This window comes from Ochotona princeps, chromosome 2 (assembly GCF_030435755.1).
Source record: "Ochotona princeps isolate mOchPri1 chromosome 2, mOchPri1.hap1, whole genome shotgun sequence".
In the NCBI taxonomy this organism is placed as follows: Eukaryota; Metazoa; Chordata; class Mammalia; order Lagomorpha; family Ochotonidae; genus Ochotona; species Ochotona princeps.
In genome coordinates this window covers 110,677,575-110,691,939 of record NC_080833.1, presented here as the reverse complement: position 1 = coordinate 110,691,939, position 14,365 = coordinate 110,677,575, and the positions used below count along the sequence as shown (strand labels likewise).

General features: G+C 59.0%; 1 protein-coding gene across 1 annotated transcript; it reads right to left on the bottom strand.

Annotated features, from left to right (window-relative positions):
- Window positions 1-910: 910 nt before the first annotated feature.
- On the bottom strand, window positions 911-13,302 carry PEAR1 (platelet endothelial aggregation receptor 1). Its single transcript, XM_004589046.2, has 23 exons — window positions 13,260-13,302; window positions 11,876-12,052; window positions 10,570-10,674; window positions 9,917-10,017; window positions 9,577-9,669; window positions 9,186-9,429; window positions 8,394-8,514; window positions 8,140-8,276; window positions 7,837-8,049; window positions 7,420-7,594; window positions 7,213-7,333; window positions 6,323-6,486; window positions 6,119-6,221; window positions 5,828-5,974; window positions 5,480-5,605; window positions 3,767-3,895; window positions 3,529-3,657; window positions 3,173-3,385; window positions 2,907-2,995; window positions 2,313-2,448; window positions 2,053-2,127; window positions 1,715-1,963; window positions 911-1,389 (listed from the first exon to the last, which is right to left on the bottom strand). The coding sequence occupies exons 2-23, from the start codon at window positions 11,974-11,976 to the stop codon at window positions 1,238-1,240; spliced, it is 3,123 nt and encodes a 1,040-aa protein (XP_004589103.2). The 5' UTR covers window positions 11,977-12,052; window positions 13,260-13,302; the 3' UTR covers window positions 911-1,237.
- Between the last annotated feature and the right edge of the window lie 1,063 nt (window positions 13,303-14,365).

The following is a 14,365-nucleotide window of genomic DNA, read 5'->3' as shown; positions in this document are numbered from 1 at the left end:
AGCCCGGAAGAGTGCGGCCGGGCGTGGGGGACGGTAGGAACCCGGGCCAGTGGTGGGAAGCCACTAGGTTGAGTCCAGGTCAGCGCTTGGTGGCAAAGGCCCATGTTGGCACGGTGCTGGGGGGGCCACCCTTCTGCCTCCTGGAGCTCTGGGGTTCCCTTAACCCGCTGCTGAGTTCATCAGGCCCTCTCTGAAGACCAGCCTAGACCATGCGTTTTTGTCTGCTTTCTCCTGCTGGCCTGCCCGCCTCCAGTCCCTGAACCCCAGCTCGGCTCCATTCACTCCCCACCCCACCCCTCTGGACACCTGCGGTCTGGGAACTCAGCAGTTTGCTTGTGTGTCTCTGTACTCAGCACAGCAGCCCAGCCAATCCATCAGCCTTTGGGGGAAACATTTATTGAATGCCTACTGTGTGCCAAGGAGAACCAATATTGAGCATCAACACAAGAGTCTGGCCTTCCTTCAGACTCATCAGACAAGTCCTAGAAAGAAATAGTACAAAAGAGGCGCTCAGTCCCCAGTGGGCTTTCTGCAGGTCCCCAAAGGAATGCAGCTGTCATGGGTGCTGTCCCAGAGGGGTGTGGTGGTGAGAATAGGGGCAGGAGAGGAACATTGCATATGTTCAAGTTCCTTGGGGAGGACCGGCAGGGAACACAGCTCAAGGCAGGCCTGGACAGACAGGCCAGGGCAGGCCAGGCCACCCGGGCCTCTGAGATCTTCAAAAATGTTGGCACTGGCCTGAGAGCCCAGGGAGGAACTAGACCAGCTTGCACTTTGTGTAGAGCAGTGGAGGGGTAACCCAAGGAATGTGGGGAGCCCCTGCTTGGGGCTACCTCCAGACAAAAGGGTGTCTGAGGACATGACCCATGGCTGGTACCCCTCTGAAAGCACACACGTGCACAGAGCCCAGCACAGGTACCTGATACACACTTCAACCCATCTGGGATTAGCCATCTGGAAACACCACACCCACCAGTTTCTGTCTGTACCCAGGGTCCCTGGGCCTTGGGGAGCAGTGAGCTGGCCACAGGGGACCAGTTCTCCTGCTGACTCCGAAGGAAATGTGGGAGTCAAGCTCCGCCTCTCCATCCACGTCCTCTGTCCTCCTCCATACCGCAAGTTCGCGTCCGTGGCCTGCAGCCTGCTCCCTGCACCTGGCAGGGTGCATCAGGCTCCATCCTTAGCTGCAGGCAGCTGGAGGTGGGTGTGCTGGTCTCAGCTACACCCCAGTGGCCCCTCAGCGGTCTTGGTGCCGAAGTGGGGGTGACGGGGGGTGCCGTACTGGAGGCAAGTCATAGTGCCCCGGAATGTGGCTGTTTTTGGGTGAGTCGTAGTGGCCGGGCGGCAGGCCTGGAGGCAGCGGGGGCTGGGGGCCCATGGAGTCTCGGTCTGCAGACAAAGGGGACAGGCCGATGCACAGGTGGCTCCTCCCCTTCCCTCCCCCAAAACTGCCTCAGATTCTTCTGTCAGAAGAGAAGCAGATGAAGGTGTCTTGAAGCAGCCCAGTTTCCCACCAGCTGTGCTTCTGGGTGCCTCACTGCCTCAACCTGTTCATCTCACAACCTGTGACAATGCTGTCACCTGCCTTGTCCTCTTCCTCCCTGGACACCAGCTCTGCCCACCATTGAAGCAGGTGCACCACAGGGCTCTGCAGCCTCGGGAGGCTCTGTGTCCCCTTTCTCCCAGGCCTCTCCAGCCACTGCTGGACACTCACCAGGGGTCAGGGGGTTGGGCTGCTCATAGGTGCCGCTGTCCCTCTGTGACTCATGGCACCGCCGCCTCTGGCTGTCCCGGAGCTGAAGGGGCTGCCTAGGGGGAGAGCCCGAGGGAGGGCCCTTCATCTCCACATAGCTGCTCTCCCGGAGGCCCCCTGGCAGGCTGGGCAGGTCCCGGATGGTAGCATAGGGGTTTTCGCTGCTCAGGGAAGCTGTGCTGGCCCCCAGCCCCTCCTCAGAGATGAGCCCTAAGGATACAGGAAAGAAGTCAGACTCGGAGTGGGTGTGTCCTGGATCCTTCCCTCATAGCCCCCCTACCCCACCCCACGGCCCACACCTTTATTGTAGTATGGGTCGCGGCCATTACTGTTGCTGTAAGTGTAGCTGTAGCTCCGGTCCAGGCGGCTGTTCCCTGAGGAGGAAGGGGTTGCAGCTGGCAGTTAATCCCCCCAGTCCTCCCCCACTGCCCTGCCTCAGCCACTCCTTCATCCGGGACTGATGCCCAGAATTCTCCTGCACATGCATACACTGAGGAAGGGGCCAGCACATGCCTGTCCTCACCAGGTGCCCCCCCCACACTCCATTCCAGCCACCTACCCCGGTCCAGGGAGCCAGGAGGGGGCTCATGGCGATGTTTCCAATCGGCAGGCAGGGTGGCGTGGTTCTCATGCCCATGGGCCCCACCTGGCCGCTCAGGGGCCTGCAGGTTGGCAAAGTGCTGACCACCCGGAACCTGAAAGCAGCCAAGGCCAACAGGGAAGGGACACAAGGATGGGTTTTACAAACAGCAGGTCAATGGGCCAGGCGGCGTGGCCTAGCGGCCAAAGTCCTCGCCTTGAACGCACCGGGATCCCATATGGGCGCCGGTTCTAATCCCGGCAGCTCCACTTCCCATCCAGCTCCCTGCTTGTGGCCTGGGAAAGCAGGAGAGGAAGGCCCAATGCATTGGGACACTGCACCTGCGTGGGAGACCCGGAACAGGTTCCTGGTTCCCGGCATCGGATCGGTGTGCACCGGCCCGTTGCGGCTTACTTGGGGAGTGAATCATCGGATGGAAGATCTTCCTCTCTGTCTCTCCTCCTCTCTGTATATCTGACTTTGTAATAAAAATAAATCTTAAAAAAAAAAAACAAACAAAGAGCAGGTCAGTGCCCAGCCCCTTTCCCCCACCACACCTCCATTGATACTAACCTTGTTGGGGGGTGGCGGGTTAGGGGAGCACTGTGACAAGGTGTGGTAGCTGGGGTTGGAGTAGTAATGACTATAGCTCGGAGGGACATCTGTAGGACAGTGACAATGCAAGGGGAGCTCAGAGCGAGGCGAGGGGTCCTGAGGTCAGTAGCTTGGCCTCCCTCCGCTCCACTCCCCAGTTCCCATCTTCCCCCTGCATCTGCACTTACTTGTACCCAGGAGCTGCCTGCTCATTCAGGCCCCACGGGCCATCCACACCGGCTCACCTGGCATGACGTACTCGGAGCCATCCAGTCGCCCACTGGTGTAGGCCACTGCCAGATGCTGGTGCTCCTTGCCCTTCTGCCAGTGACGGTAGCCGATAAACAGTGCTACCAGGACCACCACGAGGGAGCCCAGCACAGCTATGCCAACCACAGCACCCAGAGAGTTATAGGCTAGTGGGGAGGTAGGCATAATGGTGAAGGTCTCCTGGCTTCCTACAAGAGAGGAGGTGGTTGCTCAGGGTGGTACCTTGGCTCTGCTGGTGAGCCCAGCGAGCAGGTGCTGGAGAGAGACCTAGAAGAGAAGATGCGGTGGGGGTGAGAGGCAGAAAGGGCAAAGGGAGGTGCTTAATGCTCACCGATCCTGCAAGGTGTACCACTGTGCCCGGGAGGACACACACAGGCTCCGGTCTCTGGGTGGCACTTCTCTCCAGGACCACACTGGCACATCTGGGAGCAGTTGGCACCAAATACCCCTGGAGGGCAGCCTGCAGAGATAGCCAGGGAGGCCGGCAGAGATCAGAGTGAGCTTCTGGCTCCTCTTTGGCACAGGGCTAAGACAGGGGCCGGAGTGTGACCACCTCCTCGCATCAATACCTTCTAAGCAGTGGGGTCCAGTCCAACCTGGGGGGCAGGCACAGCTCCCATCCTGGGGGTGACAGGTGCCACCATGGTGACACTGGCAGAGTTGCGAGCAGTTGGCTCCCCACTGTCCTGGGGGACATGCTAAGGAGACAAGGGCCTATGTGGCAGGGCAGGACCACCCCTCATGGCCAAGCCCTCAGCAGCAGCACCACTAAGGTCTTTAGTGTAGCTTCCCCCTCGCCCAGCTGAGGGGCGGGGGCAGGCTCTGAATAGTATCTGTTGCCTGAGAACTCCCAGATACTTCCCCCCAATCCACCCTTGCAAGCAGACCACACACCTGTCTGTCCCCCAAGAATCTGCACTTGTCTTTCTGACAGCCATTACAAAAGCTCAAGATAGGCCAAGCCTTCCAGACCACCCTGAACTCCCTCCCTCTGGACAGTTGGTTTGCATTTTTTTGTTTGTTTGTTTTGCTTTGTTTTTTTTTTTTAAGATAAAAGAGAATTAAATGCCCATTCTATCTGAGGCGTTATTTTTCTTTAAATATATAAAACTTTCTGACATTAGCAAATTGTTTTGTTTCCAGAGCCAGAATTCAGTCCCCTGGTTCGCCAGTTGTGTCTCCAATGGCCCAGGGTGTCCCGGTGGGCCAGGCCAAAGCCAGGAGCAGGAAACAGAAGTCAGGTCTGCCGTGTAGGTGACAGGGACCCAAGGACTGAGTCACACCTGCTGTCTCCCAGAAGATATGCATTATCAAGAAGTTAGAATCAGGAGCCAGACTTGGGACTGGGACCAAGGCATTCCGATATGGGAGGCGGGGGTACCCAGCTACCCTAGTAAAATCATTAATAGGCATTGCCTCAACCATCTATGGAAAACTTTTGACCAAGGCCACTTCCCTCTTTGGCCTGCCTGCTGGGAAGCTCCCATATAGCCTTATTCATGGTAACAGCCTCTCCCTTTCTGTTTCAAAATTTGCCTAACTTCTAGTTTTGTTTTGTTTTGTTTTTAGATAAATGTTTGCCATGATCATCTTCAAGATACGTATGTGGGAAAAAGGCTGTGTATAGATTAAAAATAAACTGAGGGTCCGGCGGCATGGCCTAGCGGCCAAAGTCCTCGCCTTGAACGCACCGGGATCCCATATGGGCGCCGGTTCTAATCCCGGCAGCTCCACTTCCCATCCAGCTCCCTGCTTGTGGCCTGGGAAAGCAGGAGAGGATGGCCCAAAAGCTTTGGGACCCTGCACCCGTGTGGGAAACCCAGAAAGGTTCCTGGTTCCCGGCATCGGATCGGTGTGCACCAGCCCGTTGCGGCTCACTTGGGGAGTGAAACATCAGATGGAAGATCTTCCTCTCTGTCTCACCTCCTCTCTGTATATCCGGCTTTCCAATAATAATAAATATTAACAAAAAATAAATAAATAAATAAACTGAACCTAGCAGAATAAAGCATGCGTGCAAACCCAGTTGATGACTTCCCCTGTGCCTGCAAAACCGCCGCTCTTCCCCCATTTCCCGTGCAGAAGGCCAGGGAATGGTTTGTTCCAGAACAGGCCCAGCGTGTGGGTGATGTCACATGAGAATTTGTTCAGAGAAGTGACTGAATCAAGGCAGGGTCCAGCAGCGGGGAAGCAAGCCTCACACATCCCCAGCCGCCCATCCTGTCCCACCCCACCTCGACCAGCGGTTCCTGTGCTGGACACACAAGCACCCACGTACGTACGCTGGGAACAGTCGGGGCTGGTCCAGCCGGCCAGGCAATAGCAGGTGCCGTCCAAGGGGCGGCAGGAGGAGTGGTGATTGCACTTGCAGGGCACACAGCCCTTGCCGTAGCGGCCCGGTGGACAGGCTGGCAGAGAGGGATGCATTGTGATGGGGGGGATGGAGCCACCCTGAACCCCACGATCTGCCCCTCTCCTTCCCTGCAGCGATTGACTTAAAGACTGGCGTCAGGGGATGACCAAGAGGGATAGGACGGGGGGGGGGGCTTCGGTGACACCCTGCATTGTTCCCTCTGCAGGGTGGCAGAGTGGGAGCCGAGGTGGGGGTGGGGCATGGTGGGGAGCCTCACAGCGGCGGCAGGAGGGGCCTCGGAAGCCAGGTGCACACACACAGCTGCCGTTCTCAGGGATGCAGGTGCCCCCATTCTTGCAGGTGCAGGGGCTGCTGCAGTTGACTCCCCAGAGACCCTCGGGGCAGGGCAGGTGGCAACGAGTGCCTGAGGGGAACAGCAATAGAGTAAGCCTGGCCTGCACTCCATCCTCTTCCACAGGGGCTCTTACTGGCACCCTTTCTGTGGGCTGCAGCCGCCCCCCCCCCCAGCTCCACAAAGGCCTGAGACCCAAACCCCCAGTATGCTCACCCATCCAGCCAGCTTGGCACAGGCAGTGGCCATCCAGGGGGTCGCAGCCATCAGCATGGTCACAGTCACAGCGACTGGCACAAGCTTTGCCGAATTTCCCCTTCTTAGAGTGGAGGAGAGGGGTAATGAGTCATCAGCCAGCAGTGCTCTGCTCACTCCCGCAGTCCTCCCCAAGGCAGAGACAGTTAGGCTGTGAGCACTCACCGGGCAGGGCAGCTGGCAGTGGGCTCCATGCCACCCAGAAGTGCATGTACAGGCTCCAGTCTGGGGGCTACAGACTCCCTCATGGGCACACTGGCAGGTAGCATTGCAACCAAAGCCCCAGGTTCCAGGTGGACAGGGCACAGAGCAGTTACCACGCTGCCAACCTGCGGGAGGGAACTTGCAGGTAGGCACTTACTTGGGCCCCCCTTGATCAAGCTCACAGTGGCGCTAGCAGTGCCAGGCTCTATGCTGGGAGCTGGGACACTGACGGCAACATTCAAGGCAGGCACACAGACTCTGTATTGGACATTAAGCAGAAGGCTAAATGACTTCTGGCAACAAACCTCCCTTCCCAATCCTGGATCTTAGCTGCCTCCTCTGTTAATACAACAGGGATGGCTGCAAAGTTAGATGCATGAGGGGTTAACTAACTCCGTGAGCTCTCCAAGTCAAGCGGAAGCCAACAGGGAGTAGTGGGGACTGGGGATTTGATGGTTATTGACAATAAAGCCAGCCAAACAGAGCACATCTGTATCAGGAAGCCTCAAGGTGCAGCCAGGTTAGGACTGGGAAGCACCCTCCTGGCGCTGCAATTGCGTATTTCTGGAGGCATGGGGCGGGGCATGTCCACCACGCCCCCTCTCCAGGCACATTCGGGCGGGACCTCTAGGGACCAGTGGGATCTTGGTGGTTGAAGAAAAGCAAAGCGGATATTCCAGGAAGGAAGCAGCCTGGACATTTTCCCACCTCCCAGCTGCCGCCCAGTAAGCTCCACCCTTATCCTTCAACCTCTCCCCTCCCCTTAGCCCTTCCCTGTCCACCCTCACCCCTACCCCGCCGTGGCCCTGCCGGCGGAATCGCCCCCCTCCCCGCCACCCCACTCCCATTACCTTCCTTGCAGACACACGTGCCATCAATGGGAGAGCAGGAGATGGCATTTTCGCACGAGCAGCGCGCTGAGCAGTTGACCCCATAAGTGTCAGGGGGACAGGGGCTGGCGCAGTGCGGGCCCTGGAAGCGGGAGAGCGCCAGGGTGAGAGCAGCGGGCGGGCCTCCCCCTCATCCCCTTCCATTCCTGGCAGCGGGGCGCGCCTCACCGTGTAGCCAGGCGCGCATCGGCAGAGGCCGCTGTCGGCCAGGCAGACTCCGCCGTGCAGGCAGAGACAGTGCTCCTGGCAGCCTGGGCCGTGCGTGTCCCGCGGGCAGCTTTCGTTGCAGTGCAGGCCTGCCCAGCCCGGCAGGCACGAACACTCTCCGCTCATCGGGTGACAGCTGTGGGGCCAAGGCAGGACGCGCCCAGCGGTCTGAGGCGGGACCGGCAGGCAGGCCTCCCCGACCCCTCCACGAGGTGCGGCTCAGCAGTCAGGCGCCCAACAGGGAGGCAAGTAGAGTACCGGGAACCCAGACTGCGCCGCCCCAAAACCTGCGCCCTATTCCGCCTTTGGGGATCCCCGGAGCGCCACTGCCAGACCTCCCCTTTCCCCCACCCTCGGGCCACTGTTCTAGCCACGCACCTGAGGCTGTGCTCAGGGTGGCAGGTGCAGGATGCCTGGCAGTTGAGGCCATAGCGGCCGTCGGGGCAGAGGCGCTCGGCGCAGCGGTCCCCGGTGAAGCCGTGTTCGCACAGACACGCGCCGTTGGCCGGGAAGCAGCGGGCGCCAGGGGCGCAGTCGCACGTCTCAGCGCAGTCCTGCCCGAAGCGGCCCACCGGGCACTCCTCACGACACCTAGGAACTCGGTAAGTGAGTCCAGCCACGTCCTTCCTCCTCTCCCGCCACACTCCCCTTCCTCCTGCCGGCACCACCGCCGCCACTCACCGATCCCCAGTGTAGCCCGGAGCACAGTGGCACTGCCCACTGAACCGGTCGCAGAGCCCGCCATTATGGCAGCGACATTCCTGGGAGCAGTTGGGTCCGTGAAAGCCCTCTGGGCAGGGCAAGGAGCAGATAACACCCTGTGGGGGCGACAGGTGTACAGAGCCTCCAACCTCTCCTGGCCCCAGGGTGCCCACACCTCATCCCTCCTCTTCTCCCGGGACCCCTACCAAAACTCCCAAATTCCCCTCTCATACCATCCAACCGGGTGGGCAACTGCATGAGCCCTCCTGGGGCTGGTAGATGCCCCCATTTTGGCAGGGGTAGGTCATGGGACAGAAGTAGCCAGTAGAGCCATGGGGACAGGGCACGTCACAGCTGCCAGACAAAGGGGCCGGGGATTAGTGTGGACAAATAGGGTACTGCCCACCTGCCCTCTGGCCCACCCAGAGCTGGCCGCTCCTCACAATGCCCACATAAAGAGAAGAGCCTGAACTGAGGATCCAGGCCGACACCAGTCTTGCCTGCCAGAAATGACTCAAGTCCCAGGGTCCCAATAGCCAGGCCAGGGACTGCCAGGGACACCCAGCACCAGCAGGTGTCAGGGGCAGTACATCTATTTCCCAGGAAGCCCCAACTCCACCTGCTCAGCCTTATCCACGCTGTCACCCCAGAGGAGCTCTTGTGCTTCCAGTGGCTTCTCTGTGCCAGGGGGCTCCAGAGAGCTCGGCCACTGGCATGCCTACTTCCTCCTATAACTCCCCAGCTTACCCTGCATGCCACCTTACAACAACCCCCACTCCATGATCTCAGCCTCATCCAACAGCCTGCTCCCACATCCAACCTCCTGATGCCTTACCAGTAGCTCTTGCAGCTGGACAAGCTCACAGAGGGGTCAGTATGTCCCTCAAGTCTCAGCTTGTGGTTAGGAGCATGACCTCTTGTGCACGCCCCCAGTGCACTGCCTGGGTCCTCACACAGCCCCGTATCTGTCACCTCATGACCTCAGTGTATTGTTCACACACACACACACACACCCCATCGTGTACCTGGGCCCTGTTCTCCCTGGAGGGCAGACGCAGGCTCCTGTCTGGGGGTCACAGGGCGCCCCCTCACATTGGCAGCTGAATTGGCAGGCAGGGCCATAGTGGCCAGCAGGGCACGGCTGGAGGCAGGCCGGGGGTTGCAGGCCCGAGGGACAGGAACACACCCCACTCTTGGGGTCACAGGTGCTGCTGTTGCCACAGCTGCAGGGTTTGTTGCAGTGTGGCCCCCACACTCCCGGGGCACACTCTGCGGGATGAGGAGGGTAGAATAAGGCCACCAGAGCTGCCCTGAGCACTGTGGCTCTCCCACCCCACCCCCTCTGCCGCATCATCATCACCCCAGCCCCTGCACTCTGGCCAAGGAGGCCACCCCCTGGGTTTACCAGCCACTCACCACTGGAACAGTCATCACCTCGCCAGCCTGGCACACACTGGCACCGGTTGGGGGCCACACAGCGGCCATGGACGCACTCGTGGGCACAGAGCGCTGGGGTAGAGATGGGTGTGAATGACAAGATGCTGCTGCCCCTGCTGCTAGCCCCCTCCCTATCCCTGAAGCCTGACAGTGAGAGGGTAATGCTGACCAGGTCCCCCAGGGCCAGGCTGGACAGGGTGCACAGGAGGGAGAAGGGGAGGCGACACCACAGTAGCCCCACCTGGTGGGGGTAGGAAGGACCCAGAAGCCTGGAGAGTCCCCCTCCCTATCCCACGTCCTGGCCCAACACAGAACTCACGAACACAAGCCCCGTTGCTTTCGTAGTAGCCCTGACAGCATCTGAGGCGCCGGCGGTGGTCCGTCTTTACCACCTGACGGTACACGGTCCGGTAGACAACCCTGGACACACCCAGAAGGTGGCCCTCAGCACTGCGAGCCCAGGATCCAACAGTCCTCTTCGGCACACACTCTGGGATGGGGGGCTCGGGTGCTTATTACTTGCTTGCCTCCCACCCTGTCCCCCTACGCACACACATACAGCATGGCGGGTGTGCATACCGACACATGTGCACACACCCACATATACATACAATATACCACAAGTGCATACCCACACATACATGTTCATACACCCATACACACATCCTGGACATACATACATCCCAAGCATGTACACATACATACAACATGTCACGCATACACACATCCTGGATACATGCAATATGCCACATGTGCATGCTCCACACATGTGCACACCCCCAAATACATCCTGGACATGCAGATACAATGTGCCACACATGCACACCCCCACATCCCAACATACACCATAGCAGAAATGAGCATCTCCTTTAATCTCGAAAGGCTCTCAGAAAAGGAGGATGCAGAGGGCCAGGCCAGGCTAAGGCAGTGACCCAGCTGCCCTGCTGTTCGAGGAGAGAAAGGGGCACTCACGTGGGCCTGGGGCAGGAATGGGGGCTCGCCCAGGGCTGGCTGCAGGGCTCTGAAGGGAGTTGGCTGAAGGGGCGAGTTTGGGACTCCTTGCTGGTAGTAGTAAAGCTGTGGAGACAGGGAACAGGGCAGAGGAGGCCTGAGCTGGTGCAGGACACAGCAGGAAGCAGGGGCCAGGGAACCGGCCATGTAGGGAGTTAGTACCCCACGATTCGGACTTACTCCCCACAACCTGCCATGGAACCCCATCCCACTCCCTCTCCTGTTTGAAGGACTCCCCCCAGAACTGGACTCTTCCTGGACACCCCCCTCAACCCCATCCCCACTTATCCCCCACTGAGCCTGAGCCTTCCATTGTTCCCTCCTCCCCCTCCTTGGATGACTGCAACTGACTTCTGGACCCAGCTGATGGAGATGGAGCTCACAGTTTCTTCTTTAATTTTGAAAAATATTTGAGGAGCCAGCATTGTGGTACAGCGAGTAAAGCCACTGCCATCAATGCCAGCATTCCATATGGGAGATGATTCGAGTCCTGGCTACTCTACTTCCCATCCAGCTCCTTGCTGGTGGCCTGGGAAAGCAGCAGAGGATGGCCCAAGGCCTTGGGACCGTGCACTCACGTGGAAGACCAAGAAGAGGCCCCTGGGTTCAGACCAGCCCAGTTCCGGCCATTAAGACCATCTGGGGAGTGAACCAGCATGTGTGTGTGTCCTCTGTCACTCTCAAATACGTAAATGAATCTTTTTAAAAATACATTTATTTGAAAGGCTAGAATGACACAGAGAGAAATCTTCCATCCAAATGTGTGCAACAGCCTGAAATTCTATCCAGTCTTCCCAATGGGTGGCAGGATCCCAGGTACCTGCGCTACCATGTAATGCCTCCCAGGAGCAATAAGCAGGAAACTGTATTGGAAGTGGAGGAGTGAGGATGGGAACTGAGCACTCCCATATGGCAGGTGAACATCTTAACCTACTACACCACAACACCCATCCCAGAAAGGAAGCATCTCTTACAGATTCTGCCATGTCCCATCAGCTCCAGCTCCCTTCCTGGGCTCAGCCCCACCCTGCTTGTTCCACAATGAGAGGCGTCCACCTACAGTCCCACAATGAAAGGGCCCTCTATCCTACGATCCCACAGGGACCAGGGACAGGACACACACTGAGGCGAAGGTCAGAGACAAAGACAGAATCAGAGCAAGGAAGGAAAGGGCTGGAATGAGGAAGGGAAGCAAGAGGAAGATCCAGGGAGAGGGGCCCCACCCAGAAAGAACAAGTAGGGAAAGAAAGGAGGACACCCCTCTCACCTTTCCCAGAAGCTGCACACATTGGGATCCGTGGGATTGAGAGCTGTGGCCAGGCCCGCACCCAGGGCCAGGAGGAGCAGGCGAAACAGTGCCGGCGACATTCACAGGATGGCCACAGGGCCAGGCCAGGAGCAGGTGGGGGGACGCTGCGGCCAGCAGCAGCCCGGAGGACGGTGTCTGCATAGATGTGCGCAATGGGCATGCAGAAAGGCACGCCTGCCACCTCCGTCCACTGACCTCACTCCTGCATGGGCAATGCTTGTCCCTCAGCTCGTACCACCCCCAACCCAGTACCATCCATCCACACACCACCATGCCAGTGCCTGTCCCCTGGGGAAGGTCTCTAGGGACAGAAACTCTGTGTCCTTCATCCCTCCCCATTGTGTGAAATCAGAACCAAGGGAGTGAAGAGACTTGAGTTTCCTGAGAAGAATTTCCACTCATGGAATTTTCCATCGCTGCGAGTGGTAAGCTCCCCATCATGAATGACACAAGCAGGCAGGATCCAAACCGCCATGAGCAGATGCTGCTCTGTGGTGGTAGGAGTGGGGATGGAGGGACCCCTGCTCCAAGTTCAGTGAGAAGAAAGGTGGGGTGCGTTGGCTAGGGGCTTGTGCCATTGCTGATTGCAGCAGATAGTCAGGGACTTTCTCATGCTGGGGATGTTCAGAGGTGACTTGCTGAATGTCAGCTGCCCAGGTGACCCCCCCCACCACGGAAATCAAGCCTGCACAGGTGCCCCACCTGGCCTACATGTCTGGAAGAGCTCCCTCCTTCTGCTGCCCACCTGATCCACGCAGTCCAGTCTATGTTGCGCAGCCCTGGGCTCACCCATGGGTGAGAAGAGGCTGTTCTGCAGGCTGTACCCCCGAGCCCTGCTCCCCATTGAGGACTGGCCCTGTGGCCAGCTCCACGGGGGCTCCAGTTAGCGTTCCTGAAACTGGCCCTGGCTCCTGCTCACTGCTTCCCTGAGGTACTGCCGACATCTGCTTATAATTTCTCCAAGAAGAAAGGTCATGATTGCTGGCCCCTTACCCCCCTGAGTATCTTTGGAATGCCTGCTGCCGGCCCCACCCCACCCCCCACCCACGCACTCCCAGGGTCCTCACAGGCTCTCAGCTCTGATCCTGCCAGCCCACTCCTTCCCTGCAGGCCTGAGAGTGAGGAGGGGCTCACAGCTTAACTCCTTCTCACCCACTGCCGTCCACCCACCTTCCCTCCTCCCCCCAGCCCAGTGTATCCCTTCCATCCACAGGGCTGCCCCTGACTGGCCCTGCAGGCCCTCAGTCCAGCACAGTTGCCCCCTTGGCCCCCCACATAGCCACCTCCACCTCTAAGCCTTCCCAGAGCTTCCTCCCACCCCTGACAGCCCCCAGCAACTCACCAGCAGGGACTTGAGGCATTCAGATGAGCCTGACAATGTCCTGCAAACAGGGAGTGGTGCCTGTGAGAATGGGGGGGTGTCCCAGGAGCTTCTTTGTGGTGGCCCATTGGACAGGGACCAGACGACTCAGCCAGGCCATTAGTCAGGTGTGCCCTTCTGATGCCCCCATAGTGTCTCCCAATGCACCACTTCCACATCACCGCACATATCACCTTCCCAGACAAGATGCTTCTTTCAGTGTCCCCAGCAGCCCCTTCCATTACTACCGTGCTCTCAGCACCTCCTTGGTGCCCACCTGCAGGGCGCCCTGTCCTGTCCCCACCTCAGATGTGCTTGGCCCCAAGCCCTCCAAACACCCCCACACTTCTCCCTTCCTGGACCTTCCCCAGCCCTTGTCCTCCAGCTCAACCATTCTGGAGCCACATTTCTGGAGCCATTTCCCAAGGGTGCATGCACAGACTTCCCCCTTCTGGGTCTACCCTGGATCTGTCCCTGTAACCCATGGTCAACATCACTCCCTGTTTCCAAGTCCTGAGTGGGAGCCCATGTCCCTGGGCAAACACTTCCTAAAGGAAACTTCCTGTGGGCTCTGAGAAGGACCAGAAGGAGGAGGGAGACACAGGGGCTGACTCTAGCCCCAACCCCTCTGGTTCCAGCTAGCTGTAGGTGGGGGTGGCCTTGAGGTTTGTCCCCGGAGGTCCTCAGGTGGGGCCCGGAATGCGGAGGAGGCATCAGCTGGCCAGGCTGGCCGGGCTGGAAGCGCAGGGTCAGGCGAGACCAGCAGTAGGTGGTCGCCCGCAAGGAAAAGATGGGATGAGGTTCGGGCAGGGGAGGCAGGATTTGGCGTGGCCCTTCTGGGACCCAGGACCTCTCTCCCTGAACCTGCATCCATCCCAGAAGTGCCCTCCTGTGATGACACTTAGCCCTCAAGGAGGGTGGGTCAGATGGCTCCTGGTTCCACACACTGACTAGAGTGGCCCCGAGTTCCCCTCTGCAGGTTCTTTGCTGCTCACCCCCCACCCCCACCTGGTTTCAGCTTCCCTTACTCAACCTCCATCCTGCACTCAGTCCCATCTCGGGCTCCAGAGACGCACACCCCAACTCTC